At 44.2% G+C, this 17,153-nt stretch overlaps 2 protein-coding genes across 2 annotated transcripts; both read left to right on the top strand.

The window, feature by feature from the left end:
- Positions 1-4,664: 4,664 nt before the first annotated feature.
- LOC131812997 (olfactory receptor 1G1-like) lies at positions 4,665-6,662 on the top strand. Its single transcript, XM_059143081.1, has 2 exons — positions 4,665-4,724; positions 5,724-6,662. Exons 1-2 carry the CDS (start codon positions 4,665-4,667, stop codon positions 6,660-6,662), a joined length of 999 nt encoding a protein of 332 aa, XP_058999064.1.
- A 4,382-nt stretch (positions 6,663-11,044) lies between these two features.
- On the top strand, positions 11,045-14,955 carry LOC131812996 (olfactory receptor 1361-like). The gene is made up of 2 exons (XM_059143080.1): positions 11,045-11,113; positions 14,017-14,955. Exons 1-2 carry the CDS (start codon positions 11,045-11,047, stop codon positions 14,953-14,955), a joined length of 1,008 nt encoding a protein of 335 aa, XP_058999063.1.
- The last annotated feature ends 2,198 nt before the right edge of the window (positions 14,956-17,153 follow it).

The following is a 17,153-nucleotide window of genomic DNA, read 5'->3' as shown; positions in this document are numbered from 1 at the left end:
GGGATTTATCAATTTTGTTAATACTTTCAAAGAACCAGCTCCTAGTTTTGTTGGTTTGTTCTACTGCTTTATTTCTTCATCCTTAATTTCTCTTCTAATCTTTATTGTTTCCCTTTTCCTGCCCGATTTAGGCATTGTTTGCTGTTCCTTTGCTAGCTCCTTTAGGTGTAAGGCTAGATTGTGTATTTGCAATTTTTCTTGCTTCTTGAAGAAGGCCTGTGCAACTATATACTTCCCTCTTAGGACCATCTTTGCTGCACCCCTTTGATGTTTTCATTTTCATTTGCTTCCATGTATTTTTTTAAATTCTTCTTTAATTTCCTGGTTGACACATTCTCTCTTTAGTAGGATGTTCTTTAACCTCCATGGATTTGCGGTCCTTCCTAATTTATGCTTGTGGTTGATGTCAAATTTCATAGCCTTGTGGTTTGAAAATATGCATGGTATGATCTCAGTCTCTTTGTACCAGTCGAGGCCTGATTTGTGACCCAGTATGTGATCTATTCAGGAGAAGGTTCCACAGGCACTTGAAAAGAATGTCTCTTCTGCTTCTTTGGGATGAAATACTCTGAATACATCTATGAAGTCCATCTTGTCACTCAAAGCTCTTGTTTCCTTGATCTTCTACTTAGATGATCTGTCCATTGCTGTGAGTGGGGTGCTAAAATCCCCTACTAATACTGTATTACTATCGGTGAGTTTCTTTTGGTTTGTTATTAATTGATTAACACGTTTGGCTGTTCCCGAGCTATGAGCATATTTAAAATTGTTAGATCTTCTTGTTGGACAGATTCCTTTATTATGATATAGCATTCTTCTTCATCTCTTACTACAGTCTTTGATTTAAATCTAGTTCATCTGAAATAAGGATGGATACTCCAGCTTTCTTTTGATGTCCATTAGCTTGATAAATCATTGTCCACCCCCTGACTTTCAATCCAGGATATCATTGGGTCTAAAATGACTCTCTTGTAAGGAACATATTGATGTCTTGGTTTTTTATCCATTCTGATATCCTATGTCTTCTGATTGGACCCTTGAGTCCTTTTACATTGAGAGTAATTATTAAAAGATATGAATTTACTGTCATTGTATTACCTGTAAAGTCACTCTTCCTGTAGGCTATCTCCATTCCTTTCTAATCTTTGTTACTTCTGGGCTCTCTTTCCTTTATAACATGGCTGGTTTGGTGTTCATGAACTCCTTTAGTTTCTGTGTGTCCTGGAAACCCTTTATCCCTCCTTCTCTTCTGAATGACAGCATTGCTCGATAAAATCTTCTTGGATGCACATTGTTCCCATTGAGCACACTGACTACATCATGCCAGTCCTCTCTGTTCTGCCAGGGCTCTGTAGACAAGACTGCTACCAGCCTTATGTGTCTACCCTTATAAGTTAAGACTTTTTCTCCTGATCTACATTCAGAATTTTCTCTTTATCTCTGTATTAACCAACTTCCACTATAATATGTCACAGTGGGCACCAAGGTGGTGGATGATTTTTTTAAATACTCCTTACTATTTTTTTAAATACATGGTTACTACTACATAGGCACCAGAACATCTACCTACATTTCTATCATACAAAAACCTCTCATGAGAAGGGAATTTTCTGTATGTTTTCAGTGAACTCATGGAGCAGCAAACCACGATCTGAATTTACACAAGGGTATTTAATGCCTGAACTAGTTGTACTCTGTGGAATATACATTCCTTCTGTGGGGGAAATAACATGTTTGATTATGGAGTGTGACCACACGACCTTCTAAGAGAATCACAGACAACATACATACACACATAATAATTCCAAACCCAAAATGTCTGAAACAAGAACTTTGGCAGGCTACAGGGGTGCATAAGGAGGGGTTGTGATCCGTATGAGACAGTTCTGAACATGAACAACCTTCAGTTACATGCATCCACCCACTGAAAGAACGAATGTGAAAATAAAACGCTGAGCAATATGCCCAATTCACAGAAGAATATAAAAAGTATAATTCCAGGACACCTGAGTGCCTCAGTCAGTGCCCAGTCAACCTTTGGCTCAGTTCATGATCCTAGGGACCTGGGATCAAATCTCGCTTCAGGCTCCTTGCTCAGTGGGAAACCTGCTTCTCCCTCTGCCTGCCTCTCCCCTGCTTGTGCTTGATCTCTTCCCCTCTCTATCTCTTTCTGACAAATAAAATCAATAAATGTGGTCAAAAAATGTAATTCTATTCACATAAAGGACAAATCCAGGCACGTTTAGAGTAGACTATATAAGGTAAGATCTATGTATGTGGGCTATCAAACTCAACAATGAAAGAGACGGCAGGGAGAGACCAAGGAAAGTGACAGACCACTCCCGTTCGGTAGTCAACAGTGTTACGAGATCCAGCTCAGCACAGTGTTCAGTCCTTAGCATGGAATTCGTTCCCTACCTCCCTCTTCCTCCAACCCATGCTCTCTCCCTTCAAAAATGAAAAAAATCTTAAAACAAAAAGAAATTCAGAGATTACACCCTGAGCTTTACAGACAGGCTATATAGAATTCATAACTGATCACTGAGAGTATAGAAAACAAGAATATTCCCTCTACTATGTGACAGTTAAGTCTTGGTCATGTTCTCCATATACATTTTTTTGAAGATTTTGTCTTCCTTTTTTTGTTTTGAGAGAGACCAGGAATGGGTGGATGAGCAGAGGAAGATGGACAAGTAAATCTGGGCCAAGCTCAAATGCCAAAAACAGGCCAGTCACAGGACCCCCAAGATCATGATCTGAGCGAGAATCAAGAGTTAGATGCCCAAACAACTGAGCCACCCAGGCACCCCTGCTCCTGATATGTTTCATCTTCAATTTTTTTTTTCTTATTTTCTAGGACTGACTGTATCTCATCCGTGGGAACTGGGCTCTAATTAGAAAGTGTGACTCTATGATACAGATAATCCCCGTTCAGGATCAGGCCAGGAGGATGCAACCAAGCAGCATCTCACACAGGGGAAAAACCAGGAACCCCCCCAGGGATCCCAGCCCTGGTCATCTGAATGGTATTATCACTGATGCTGCCTGGACTCAGGGGGCCCTGATGCAGACAGGCCAGCTGGGATGTTGGACACTTGCCCCATCTGGGTTCTAACTAGGAGATTTGGGAATGGGTCCCAGGAGACTCTGCCTGTGAAAAGTCAGCAGCGCCTGTGCCTGCACCAAGACCGGAGTCTTTAGTCTGTGCTGTTCCTACAGACAGGGAAGGGCTCTGTAACTCTAGCCATGACTTCTCTAGCAAAACTGATCTGCTCCCTGGAAGTGTCAGAGACTGAGGCTGGCCAGCATGTCCAGGTAAGAACAGGATGGCAAGAGAGCCGTCTACCTTAGCCCCTTTGTAAGCATGCTTGCACACACAGAGGCACATAGACACACAATCATACAAACACACACACACACACACACACACAGCACTAGACCTGCAGACCTGCTCCTTCTGCTTTCCCTCTTCCTATGCTCCACCCCCATCTGCCAATCAATTTCTAGCTTTTCAGATCATGAGGAGGGCCACCTACCTTGAGGGTTCTTCATATCCCTGATGGTCTAGTCTGAGGTCATTGAAGAGAATGGGCTTCAGACCACCCTTCCCCAAGTCCCATCTGTGTCCTGGACAAAGCACACTTCCCTCTCAGTCCACTTGGATGGGTTTGGATCTGGAAACTCTCTCAGCCACCAAACCAAGTCAGTACTAGTAACTGACTCCTCTACATCCCGTCAGAGTTTACCAAACTTGTTCACACCCTCTCTTTGTCTAAAAACTTGAGCCAGCAAAAACTATTCCAGATACACTCATTCGTTCCCATTCTTCATTAATAACTGAGGCGGGGTGGGGGGGCAACGCTGATGATTCTGTGATTTGACCAAGTTTACACATGGTTTCAGATGCCAAAATGTCAAAGGCTTTGCCACTGACAGTTCTGAATAGAGACATAACCCTTCAGAGGAAGTGCTGCTGACAGTGTCATGGTGACAGTGCTGGAGGTGGCTTTTGGTGTTCACACCTGACAAGTGGCAAGCCCAATTTGGAGGCACAGACCAGAACACCACAACCTCAAAGCACCCTCACATTATTAAAAACAGCAATTACAATACTAGACCCTATCTATTGAGCACTTACTAGGTGCCAGCCTTGGTCTAAACATTGCACTGTCATTTTTTTATCCCAAATTAATCCTCACAAACACTGGATTCATTGAACTCAGATGATTTAAAAGATATTACCCCATTTAAAAAGCTTAGCAACTTTCTCAAAACTATATCGAGAGTAAAGAGTGAGAGTGGGGCGTCTTGATGGCTCAGTCTGTTGGGCATCCAACCAGTGATTTTCGCTGGGATCTGATCACAGGCTCCTCAGATCAGCCCTATGTTGGGCTCTTCCTCAGCAGAAAGTTCAGTGGAGATTCTTTCCCTCTCCCTCTGTCACTCACCCTCATACACTCTCTCTCTTTCTAAACAAATAAATATTAAAGGAAAAAAAAAGTAAAGAGTGGAGAAATTCTGTCCACCTCCCAAGGGTCCATTATGTTTTTATCACAACCCTAAATAAACAAGACATGAAGACATATTGCCACTGACCGTTTGTCGACTTTGTTCTCAACACCATCAAACAGGAATGTGGGAATTTCTCATCTTGACTGCGCATCATGGTTGATAAAGAAACTTCATCGGTTTCCAGTCTTTGGTCCCCTCAACACGCCTATCAGGTAAGGCTAGCATGCATATCTTACAGAGAAGGAAAGTAAGGCTCCAAGTGAGAAAAACTGTCCCCGAGTTTAAAAATGCATATAAGGAACAGAGCTGTAACAGGGCATCTGATGCTTTTCCACTGCCCCTGCTTCACAGTCACCAACTGTGACCAACAATGGAAGGAGCCTCACCACCCTCGATAGTACCCTCCCTCCGTACATGTTATCTCAGTCATCACCTCAATGACTCCGTGAAGGTGCTGCACATGATCTAAATGAGGAAACACACAATCAGAGTTCAGAAACTGACCGAGCTCAGACCGAGATAAGAGACAGAGAAAAGCTTCCCATCCTGTCTCCAGGACATCAAAGCCCAGAACATAAAAAGAAAGGTGGTGGTGGTGAGGTTGATGAGGACAATGAAACTGGTCTGTCGTTAATAAGAGAACACATCTGTTTCCAACGTTCTCATGTCCACGCTGACTCAGCAGAATGGTTCTCTAAGGCAAAAGTCACTGGAACACCCCACTACACCTAAAGACCCCTGGTCTCCACTGGCTCCTCTCTGGAAAGATGACTCCACAACTCCTCCACCATCTCCCCCAGGATGCACTCTCACACTCACACACATACACACAGGCTCCCTGCAGTGCCCACAAAATCCTAGTAGATGCAGGACCCCAAAATGAGCTCCAAAAGAAAAGAAACCAAGCTTGTTGTTCTAAGTCTTTTAGAAAGAGAGCTGAATTTGCCAAAGTTCTTTCATGGATGGAATCCCATCCATGCCAAAAACTTGCTACATGACAGGAATCTAGAACCCAAACTACAGCTCATTCTCAGGCCTCATTACCATAGTCCACGACCCTCAATGTTTACAAACCCAGAGTTATAGCCGCTAGTGATTCTCAGTGACCTTTTCAAAGAACATAGAAAATCAGATCAAAACCCTTGTGGTCTGTATTATTCAGGGCCTACCTTATTTAAGCAAAATTCTCTTCATAATTTCCTCTACTTAAGGAAATCAGAAACCACACGAGCATCTCCGACTTCCTGCTCCTGGGCTTCTCTGACCACCCAGAGCAGCAGCCTCTCCTCTTCGGACTCTTCCTGGGCATGTACCTGGTCACCATGTTGGGGAACCTGCTCATCATCTTGGCCATAATTTCTGACCAGCACCTCCACACTCCCATGTACTTCTTCCTGGCCAACCTGTCCCTCATTGATACCTGCTTCTCCTGCACCATTGTCCCCAAGGTACTGGTGAACACCATCACTCAGCACCACACCATCACTTATACTGGCTGCCTCGTACAGATGTATTTCTTCATGGCATTGACCCTGCTGGATGACTTCCTACTGGCCGTGATGGCATATGATCGCTATGTAGCCATCTGCCTTCCTCTCCACTACACCACCATCATGTGTCCCCAACGCTGCCTGCTGCTGGTTGCCACATCCTGGCTCTGCGCCCACCTCCTGGCCTTCTCACTCACCCTCCTCATGGCTCAGTTCTCTTTCTGTGCCTCCCATTCCATCCCACACTTTTTCTGTGACCTTCTCCCTGTCCTCAAACTTGCCTGCTCAGACACCCAGATCTTTCAGGTCATGATGTTTGCTGAAGCAGCCCTCGCAGGTGTGGTCCCTCTCGCCTGTGTCCTGGTCTCTTATGCCCACATTATGCACACCATCCTCAGGGTCCCCTCAGCTGGGGGGAAGCACAAAGTCTTCTCAACCTGTGGCTCTCACCTGTCAGTCGTCACGCTCTTCTATGGGACACTTTTTCTGGTATATTTCCAGCCCTCATCCTCCTACTCACCAGACACTGGAATGGTTGTATCTGTGATATATACAATGGTCACCCCCATGCTGAACCCATTCATCTACAGCCTGAGGAACAGAGACATGAAGGGGGCTCTATGGAGGCTCTCAGGCTGGAGAAGATACTCTACTCTGTAAGAGGTCCTGCCCCAGACTGACAAATTGCGCTCTCTGAAATGCCTTCTCCCTGCACTTCTCCACAGCAATTTTGAAAACTCAAGTTCAAGGATAGATGAATTCTTGCAATCATGAGCAGGTTCATCAAACATAGAATGCCTAACTAGACAGAAGGAGAATAAGATGAACTTGCCAAGGACACAGATACAACCAGGAAGAAGGAGTGCCCAGCCATTCCTACAAGGTGACTTGATTAGCATACAGATGTCCAAGAAGATTCAAACCACACACTGGGAATCGCCAAAAGAAAAACATCAGCCAGTACTTGGGTTCTGGGTTGAAGCCAGGTACCAGCCCAGTCTATGACTAACAGGTCCCACTCACCAACAAGTAATGTTCACAAGAGTTGGAAGGGTCAAGTGCTCTCAGTTTCAGGGACCATTTCCAAGCCCAGCATTTTTTTTAATTTTTTACTTTTTATAAACATATATTTTTATCCCCAGGGGTACAGGTCTGTGAATCACCAGGTTTACACACTTCACAGCACTCACCAAAGCACATACCCTCCCCAATGTCCATAATCCCACCCCCTTCTCCCAAACCCCCTCCCCCCAGCAACCCTCAGTTTGTTTTGTGAGATTAAGAGTCACTTATGGTTTGTCTCCCTCCCAATCCCATCTTGTTTCATTGATTCTTCTCCTACCCACTTAAGCCCCCATGTTGCATCACCACTTCCTCATATCAGGGAGATCATATGATAGTTGTCTTTCTCTGCTTGACTTATTTCACTAAGCATGATACGCTCTAGTTCCATCCATGTTGTCGCAAATGGCAAGATTTCATTTCTTTTGATGGCTGCATAGTATTCCATTGTGTATATATACCACATCTTCTTGATCCATTCATCTGTTGATGGACATCTAGGTTCTTTCCATAGTTTGGCTATTGTGGACATTGCTGCTATAAACATTCGGGTGCACGTGCCCCTTTGGATCACTACGTTTGTATCTTTAGGGTAAATACCCAATAGTGCAATTGCTGGGTCATAGGGCAGTTCTATTTTCAACATTTTGAGGAACCTCCATGCTGTTTTCCAGAGTGGCTGCACCAGCTTGCATTCCCACCAACAGTGTAGGAGGGTTCCCCTTTCTCCGCATCCTCGCCAGCATCTGTCATTTCCTGACTTGTTGATTTTAGCCATTCTGACTGGTGTGAGGTGATATCTCATTGTGGTTTTGATTTGTATTTCCCTGATGCCGAGTGATATGGAGCACTTTGAGGGAGACAAACCATAAGTGACTCAATCTCACAAAACAAACTGAGGGTTGCTGGGGGAAGGGGTTTGGGAGAAGGGGGTGGGATTATGGACATTGGGGAGGGTATGTGCTTTGGTGAGTGCTGTGAAGTGTGTAAACCTGGTGATTCACAGACCTGTACCCCTGGGAATAAAAATATATGTGTATAAAAAATAAAAAATTATAAAGAATAAATAAATAAATACATGGTTACTACTACATAGGCACCAGAACATCTACCTACATTTCTATCATACAAAAACCTCTCATGAGAAGGGAATTTTCTGTATGTTTTCAGTGAACTCATGGAGCAGCAAACCACGATCTGAATTTACACAAGGGTATTTAATGCCTGAACTAGTTGTACTCTGTGGAATATACATTCCTTCTGTGGGGGAAATAACATGTTTAATTATGGAGTGTGACCACACGACCTTCTAAGAGAATCACAGACAACGTACATACACACATAATAATTCCAAACCCAAAATGTCTGAAACCAGAACTTTGGCAGGCTACAGAGGTGCATAAGGAGGGGTTGTGATCCGTATGAGACAGTTCTGAACATGAACAACCTTCAGTTACATGCATCCACCCACTGAAAGAACGAATGTGAAAATAAAACGCTGAGCAATATGCCCAATTCACAGAAGAATATAAAAAGTATAATTCCAGGACACCTGAGTGCCTCAGTCAGTGCCCAGTCAACCTTTGGCTCAGTTCATGATCCTAGGGACCTGGGATCAAATCTCGCTTCAGGCTCCTTGCTCAGTGGGAAACCTGCTTCTCCCTCTGCCTGCCTCTCCCCTGCTTGTGCTTGATCTCTCCCCCTATCTCTTTCTGACAAATAAAATCAATAAATGTGGTCAAAAAATGTAATTCTATTCACATAAAGGACAAATCCAGGCACGTTTAGAGTAGACTATATAAGGTAAGATCTATGTATGTGGGCTATCAAACTCAACAATGAAAGAGACGGCAGGGAGAGACCAAGGAAAGTGACAGACCACTCCCGTTCGGTAGTCAACAGTGTTACGAGATCCAGCTCAGCACCAGATCTGTTCCGTGATCTAGTAACAGTGTTACTAGATCCAGCTAGCATGGAGTCAGCTTGGAAATCTTTCCCACCTCTCTCTTCCTCCTACCCATGCTCTCTCCCTCCAAAAATGAATAAATCTTAAAAAAAAAAAAAAATTCAGAGAGATACCTGGGTGGCTCAGTTGGTTAAGCTGCTGCCTTCAGCTCAGATCATGATCTCAGAGTTCTGGGATCGCATCCCACATCGGGCTCCTTACTTGACTGGAGCCTGCTTCTCTCTCTGCCTCTGCCTGCCATTCTACCTGCTTGTGTGCTCTCTCCCTCTCTCTCTCTCTCTCTCTCTCTCTCTCTAACAAATAAATAAAAGCTTTTTTTTAATTTTTTCAATTTATTTATTTTCAGAAAAACAGTATTCATTATTTTTTCACCACACCCAGTGCTCCATGCAATCCGTGCCCTCTATAATACCCACCACCTGGTACCCCAATCTCCCACCCCCCCACCACTTCAAACCCCTCAGATTGTTTTTCAGAGTCCATAGTCTCTTGTGATTCTCCTCCCCTTCCAATTTACCCCAACTCCCTTCTCCTCTCTAACACCCCTTGTCCTCCATGATATTTGTTATGCTCCACAAATAAGTGAAACCATATGATAATTGACTCTCTCTGCTTGACTTATTTCACTCAGCATAATCTCTTCCAGTCCCGTCCATATTGCTACAAGAGTTGGGTATTCATCCTTTCTGATGGAGGCATAATACTCCATAGTGTATATGGACCACATCTTCCTTATCCATTCGTCCGTTGAATCTTGGTTCTTTCCATAGTTTGGCGACCGTGGCCATTGCTGCTATAAACATTGGGGTACAGATGGCCCTTTTTTTCACTACATCTGTATCTTTGGGGTAAATACCCAGGAGTGCAGTTTCAGGGTCATAGGGAAGCTCTATTTTTAATTTCTTGAGGAATCTCCACACTGTTCTCCAAAGAGGCTATACCAACTTGCATTCCCACCAACAGTGTAAGAAGGTTCCCCTTTCTCCACATCCTCTCCAACACATGTTGTTTCCTGTTTTGTTAATTTTGGCCATTCTAATTGGTGTAAGGTGATATCTCAATGTGGTTTTAATTTGAATCTCCCTGAGGGTTAATGATGATGAACATTTTTTCATGTGTCTGATAGCCATTTGTATGTCTTGATTGGAGAAGTGTCTGTTCATATCTTCTGCCCACTTTTTGATATGTTTGCCTGTTTCGTGTGTGTTGAGTTTGAGGAGATCTTTATAGATCCTGGATATCAACCTTTTCAGAGATTACACCCAGAGCTTTACAGACAGGCTACATAGGATTCATAATTCTGACCACTGAGATTATAAAAAATAAAAATATTCCTTCTGCTATGTGACAGTTAAGTCTTGGTCATGTTCTCCATATACATTTTTTTTTTGAAGATTTTATTTCTTTCTTTTTTTTCTTTGAGAGAGACCATGAATGAGTGGATGAGCAGAGGAAGACAGACAAGTAAACTCTGTGCCAAACTCAAATGCCAATAACAGGCCATTCACAAGACCCCAAGATCACCTGAGCCGAAATCCAGAGTCAGATGCCCAAACAACTGAGCAACCCAGGCACCCCTGTTCCTGATATGTTTTATCTTCAATTTTTTTTCTTATTTTCCAGGATTGACTGTATCTCATCCATGGGGACTGGGCTCTAGTTAAAGGGTGACTCTATGATACAGATAGTCCCCATTCAGGATCAGGCCAGGAGGATGCAACCAAGCAGCATCTCACACAGGGGAAAAACCAGGAGTCCCCCAGGGATCCCAGCTCTGGTCATCTGAATGGTATTATCACTGATGCTGCCTGGACTCAGGGGGCCCTGATGCAGACAGGCCAGCTGGGAGGTTGGACAATTGCCCCATCTGGGCTCTAACTAGGAGATTTGGGAATGGGTCCCAGGAGACACTGCCTGTGAAAAGTCAGCAGCGCCTGTGCCTGAGATATCACCAAGACCGGAGTCTTTAGTCTGTGCTGCTCCTACAGACAGGAAGGGCTCTGTAACTCTAGCTATGACTTCTCTAGCAAACCAAATCTCCTCCCTGGAAGTGTCAGAGACTGAAGCTGACCAGCATGTCCAGGTAAGAACTGAGGCATATGGATGGCAAAAGAGCCAACTACCTTAGCCCCCTTGTAAGCATGCTTGCACACACACAGAGGCACACAGACAAACTCATAAACACACACAGAGCAATAGACCTGCTCCTTCTGCTTTCTCTCTATCATCCTACATCCCCATTTACCAATCAATTTCTGGTTCTTCAGAACGTGAGCAGGGCCACCTACCTCAGGGGTTCTTCATGTCCCTGATGGTCTAGTCTGAAGTCATTGAAGAGAATGGGCTTCAGACCACCCTTCCCCAAGCCCCATCTGTGTCCTGGACAAAGCACACTTCCTTCTCAGTCCACTTGGGTGGATGTGGATCCGGAAACTCTCTCAGCTACCACTCCAAGTCAGTACCAGTAACTGACTCCTCTACATCCCATCAGAGTTTACCAAACTTGTTCACACCCTTTGTCTAAAAACTTGAGCCAGCAAAAACTATTCCAGATAGATTCATTCGTTCCCATACTTTCATTAATAAATGAGGCAGTGGGGGCAGCTCTGAGATTCTGTGATTTGACCGAGTTTAAACATGGTTTCAGATGCCAAAATGTCAAAGGCTTTGCCACTGACAGTTCTGAGTAGAGACATAACCCTTCAGAGGTGGTATTCTTGATGCTCCTGATGCTGACATGGTGACAGTGCTGGAGGTGGCATTTGGTGTTCACACCTCACAAGTGGCAAGCCCAATCTGAAGGCATAGACCAGAACACCATAACCTCAAAGCACCTGCACATTATTAAAAACAGCAATTACAGGGCACCTGGGTGGCTCAGTGGGTTAAGCCTCTGCCTTTGGCTCAGGTCATGATCTCAGGGTCCTGTAATCGAGCCCCATATTGGGCTCTCTGCTCGGCAGGGAGACTGCTGCCTCCTCTCTCTGCCTGCCTCTCTGCATACTTGTGATCTCTGTCTGTCAAATGAATAAATAAAAAATTCTAAAAAAAGGGGCACCTGGGTGGCTCAGTAGGTTAAAGCCTCTGCCTTCAGCTCAGGAAATGATCCCAGGGTCCTGGGATTGAGCCCCGCATCAGGCTCTCTGCTCAGTGGGGAGCCTGCTTCCCCCTCTCTCTCCGCCTGCCTCTCTGCCTACTTGTGATTTCTGTCTGTCAAATAAATAAATAAAATCTTTTTTAAAAAATAAAAAAAAAAGCAATTACAATACTAGACCCTATTTACTGAGCACTTACTAGGGCCAGCCTTGGTCTAAACATTACACCGTCATTTTTTATCCCAATGTAATCTTCACAAACACTGGATTCATTGAACTCAGATATTATCCCATTTAAAAGATATTACCCCATTTTAAAAGTTTAGCAACTTTCTCAAAATCGTATCAAGAGTAAAGAGTGGGAGTGGGGCATCTCGGTGGCTCAGTCTGTTGGGCATCCAATCCTTGTCTGATCTCAGGTTCCTCAGATCAAGCCCTACATTGGGCTCTTACTCAGTGGGAGGTCCACTGGAGATTCTCTCCCTCTCCCTCTGTCTCTCCCTCACTCCCCACTCACTCACTCTCATTCTCTCTCTCTCTAAACAAATAAATCTTAAAGAAAAAAAAAAGTAAGGAGTGGGGAAATTCTGTCCACCTCCCAAGGGTCCATTATGTTTTTATCACAACCCTAAATAAACAAGACATGAAGACATACTGCCACTGACCATTTGTCGACTTTGTTTCTCTACAACATCAAACAGGAATGTGGGAATTTCTCATCTTGACTGCACATCATGGTTGATAAAAACAATTTCAGTGGATTCCAGCCCTTGGGCCCCTCGACACGCCTATCAGGTAAGGCTAGCATGCATATCTTACAGAGAAGGAAAGTAAGGCTCCAAGTGAGAAAAACTGTCTCTGAGTTTAAAAGGCACGTGAGGAACAGAGCTGTAAAGCTGTAAAGTGGGGCATCTGACGCTCTTCCACTGCATCGTGTGTCCCTGCTTCACAGTCAGCAACTATGACCAACAATGGCAGGAGCGTCACCACCCTCAACAGTAGCCTGCCCTCCGTACATGTTATCTCAGTCATCACGTCGATGACTCCATGAAGGTGCTGCTCATGGTCCAAATGAGGAAACACACATTCAGAGTTCAATAACTGGCCGAGCTTAGACCGAGATAAGCAGCAGAGAAAAGTTTCCCATCCTGTCTCCAGGACGCCAAAGCCCAGAACGTAAAAAGAAAGGTGGTGGTGGCGAGGTTGATGAGGACAACGAAACTGCTGTTTCATTAATAAGAGCACATCTCAAATAATGAATACTGTTATGCTGAAAATAAATAAAAAATAAATTGAAAAAAATAAGAGCACATCTCAGGTTCCAACATTCTCACATCCACACTGACTCAGTGGAATGGTTCTCTAAGGCAAAGGTCAGCGGAACACTCCACTACACCTAAAGACCCCTGGTCTCCACTGGCTCCTCTCTGGAAAGATGACTCCACAACTCCTCCACCATCTCCCCCAGGATGTACTCTCACACTCACACACATACACACAGGCACCCTGCAGTGCCCATGAAATCCTAGTAGATGCAAGACCCCAAAATGAGCTCCAAAAGAGAGGACCCCAAGCTTGTTGTTCTAAGTCTTTTAGAAAGGGAGCTGAATTTGCCAAAGTTCTTTCGGGTGAATCCCATTCATGTCACTCAGACAACCCATGCCAAAAACTTGCTACATGACAGGAATCTAGAACCCAAACTATAGCTCATCCTCAGGCCTCATTACCATAGTCCACAACCCTCAACATTTACAAACCCAGAGTTACAGCTGCTAGGATTCTCAGTGACCTTTTCAAAGAACAGAGAAAAACAGATCAAATCCCTTACAGTCTTTATTATTCAGGGCCTACCTTATTTAAGCAAAATTCTCTTCCAATTTCTCTACTTAAGGAAATCAGAAACCACACGAGCATCTCCGACTTCCTGCTCCTGGGCTTCTCTGACCACCCAGAGCAGCAGCCTCTCCTCTTCGGACTCTTCCTGGGCATGTACCTGGTCACCATGTTGGGGAACCTGCTCATCATCTTGGCCATAGTTTCTGACCAGCACCTCCACACTCCCATGTACTTCTTCCTGGCCAACCTGTCCCTCATTGATACCTGCTTATCCTGCACCATTGTCCCCAAAGTGCTGGTGAACACCATCACTCAGCACCACACCATCACTTATACTGGCTGCCTCGTACAGATGTACTTCTTCATGGCATTGGCCCTGCTGGATGATTTCCTGCTGGCCGTGATGGCATATGATCGCTATGTGGCCATCTGCCTTCCTCTCCACTACACCACCATCATGTGTCCCCAACGCTGCCTGCTGCTGGTCGCCTCATCCTGGCTCTGCGCCCACCTCCTGGCCTTCTCACTCACCCTCCTCATGGCTCAGTTCTCCTTCTGTGCCTCCCATTCCATCCCACACTTTTTCTGTGACCTTCTCCCTGTCCTCAAACTTGCCTGCTCAGACACCCAGATCTTTCAGGTCATGATGTTTGCTGAAGCAGCCCTCGCAGGTGTGGTCCCTCTCGCCTGTGTCCTGGTCTCTTATGCCCACATTATGCACACCATCCTCAGGGTCTCCTCAGCTGGGGGGAAGCACAAACTCTTCTCAACCTGTGGCTCTCACCTGACAGTAGTCACTCTTTTCTATGGAACTGTCTTTCTTGTGTATTTCCAGCCCTCTTCCTCCTACTCAGCAGGCACTGGAATGATGGCATCTGTGGTGTACACAATGGTCACCCCCATGCTAAACCCGTTCATCTACAGCCTGAGGAACAGAGACATGAAGGGGGCTCTGTGGAGACTCCTTGCCTGCAGAAAATGTTGCATCTTATAAAGAGACCAGAGTAGACCAGGCTTTTTGAAATAGTTTCCTCAATGGAATTCTCTATTACAATTTGAAAAGCTCAAGGTTATGGCAGGATTAATGCTTAGAAGCACAAGCAGGTTTAAGAAATAAAGTTTGCCTGACCTGGCAGGACTGGAATAGAACCGTCTAGCGAAGGACAGCTCTGCAGCCTGGATAGAAGGAGTGGACAAAAATCCCAATGGGATTTCGAATAAAAAATGGCACCAAAGTTAAACAGAGGCTTTATTCCAGATTCTTGCAATAGGAGTGAACAGAGCTCAGTCTGAGCTAAAGTCTGCTGAGGTAAATGGTAAGATGACTCTTTTTTATTTATTTGTTTGTTTATTGAGGGGGGTAGAGAGAAAGTATGTGCAAACAAGTGACAAAAGTGCAGAAGGAGAGAATCTGAAGCAGGCCTTCTGCTGAGCACAGAGCCAAAGCTTGGGGATAGATCTCAGCACCCTGCGATCATGACCTGAGCTGAAACCAAGAGTCAGACACTTACCCAACTGATTGACTCAGGTGGCCCTGATAAAAGGATTCTTAAGTGCTGGGGTGATTGGTGAGTTTTTGAAAAAACACAGGCCATCCATATTCCCTAACTGTATTTACACAAAGGTAAAATAAACTTGTCACCTCTCTATGATAGGAGGTAGTTTTGTAACTTGAAACAAGCATTGTTTACAGGAGTGAGATTTCCACAGTCTCACAAAGAATGGAAGATGTGGGCTTCCTTCCCTGTTCATTGTATTTCAAAGACATAGTTCCCATCTATTGAGTTGGGACATTCTTGCTCTGTGAACTAGCAAGAGGATTTTGCTCAAAGGAGCAAAGAAAGAATTTATGATTATAAATTTTCTAAAGTAAATACTCTAAGAAAATTGAGATCAAAAGCCTAAAGTTGGAAGAAGCTTGTAAAAAAGTTCATCAACCTGAAGAAAAGGTGAAGGCCATCTTGGTTGTGACTTAATGAATAGGTATAGGTGTGCAAGTCAATTCAAACCAGAGAGTGGGAATCAACAAACGAATGACATCAGATGAAATTCAGATTCTAGGAGGAAGCCCAATTAGTAGTTCTATGACTAACAGGCCCCCACTCAACTATAAGAAATGTTCACAAAACTTGGAAGGGTCAAATGCGCTGAGATTCAGGGACCATTTCTAAGCCGAGCTTTGCAGTGATTCATTCACAGGGACTAAGCCACAGAGAAAGCTAAACCATGAAGACACACTATTTGTTAGAACTAAAAGAACAAGAATATTTCTAGAAGAATCTAGGCATGGACAGATTTCAGGACTGGCCCAAAATCACACAATAGGGGTTGGATCTAAGATTCTGCCAGCGAGAGGTTATTAATTAATGGGACAAGTCCTTGATTCTTTGGGTTTTCATCTCTAGCTTATTTTGTCTCTAAGCAAAATTTTTTTGCAGTAAACATCATAATAAGAATATAAAATGTAAAGAACTAGAAAAAAGGAAGAAATCACCCACCCTCCCCCCACTTAAAGACAATCAGTGTTGGGGCTCAGTCAGTTGAGTGACTGATTCTTGGTTTTGGCTCAGGTCATGATCTCTGGGTTGTAGGATTAGATCCCCTACTCACTAGGGAGTCTACTTGAAGAGTCTCTCCCTTTTCCCTCCCCCCACCCTGAACTCTCTGTCTCTCTCTCAAATGAATAAATAAATCTTTCCAAAAATAAGGACAGTCAATGTTCATACTGTACATCATAACCTTCTCCTTCTGTCTTTTGCAAAATGCTCTTGTTTCTGCTTTCATGAGGAAATACTGTACACACAATTATACATTCTTTTTACTTAATCTGTAACAGGAATTGTCTCCCTTTGACTTCTGTATATCTTTCTTTCTGTGTAGTAATATTGAGGGGACATTGTGCAATATGACTGCTCTTTTCCTGAGAAAACCTCTGAGGACTGGAATCTTATTTTGACAGGACAGTAAAGCATCACAAAAAATAGATGTGGTATAAGTGGGAGAGAAATTGAGGAGAAAGCTGGGTAGAGCCGAACAGGATCCGGTCTTCCTCCATGAGAGCCCTGGCAGCCCGAGAAGAAGGGAGCACAGGTAGATGTGTTTTGCTGGGAGAGGAGCAACTGCTCAGGGGACGATTGTACTGTGGCTGGAGCAGGGCACAGGGAGCAGCATATACCCCTTATGAGAATCACA

Source organism: Mustela lutreola, chromosome 12 (assembly GCF_030435805.1).
Source record: "Mustela lutreola isolate mMusLut2 chromosome 12, mMusLut2.pri, whole genome shotgun sequence".
NCBI classification, from domain to species: Eukaryota; Metazoa; Chordata; class Mammalia; order Carnivora; family Mustelidae; genus Mustela; species Mustela lutreola.
Note: the sequence above shows the minus strand (reverse complement) of the source record. Positions and strands in the feature narration are given on the sequence as shown.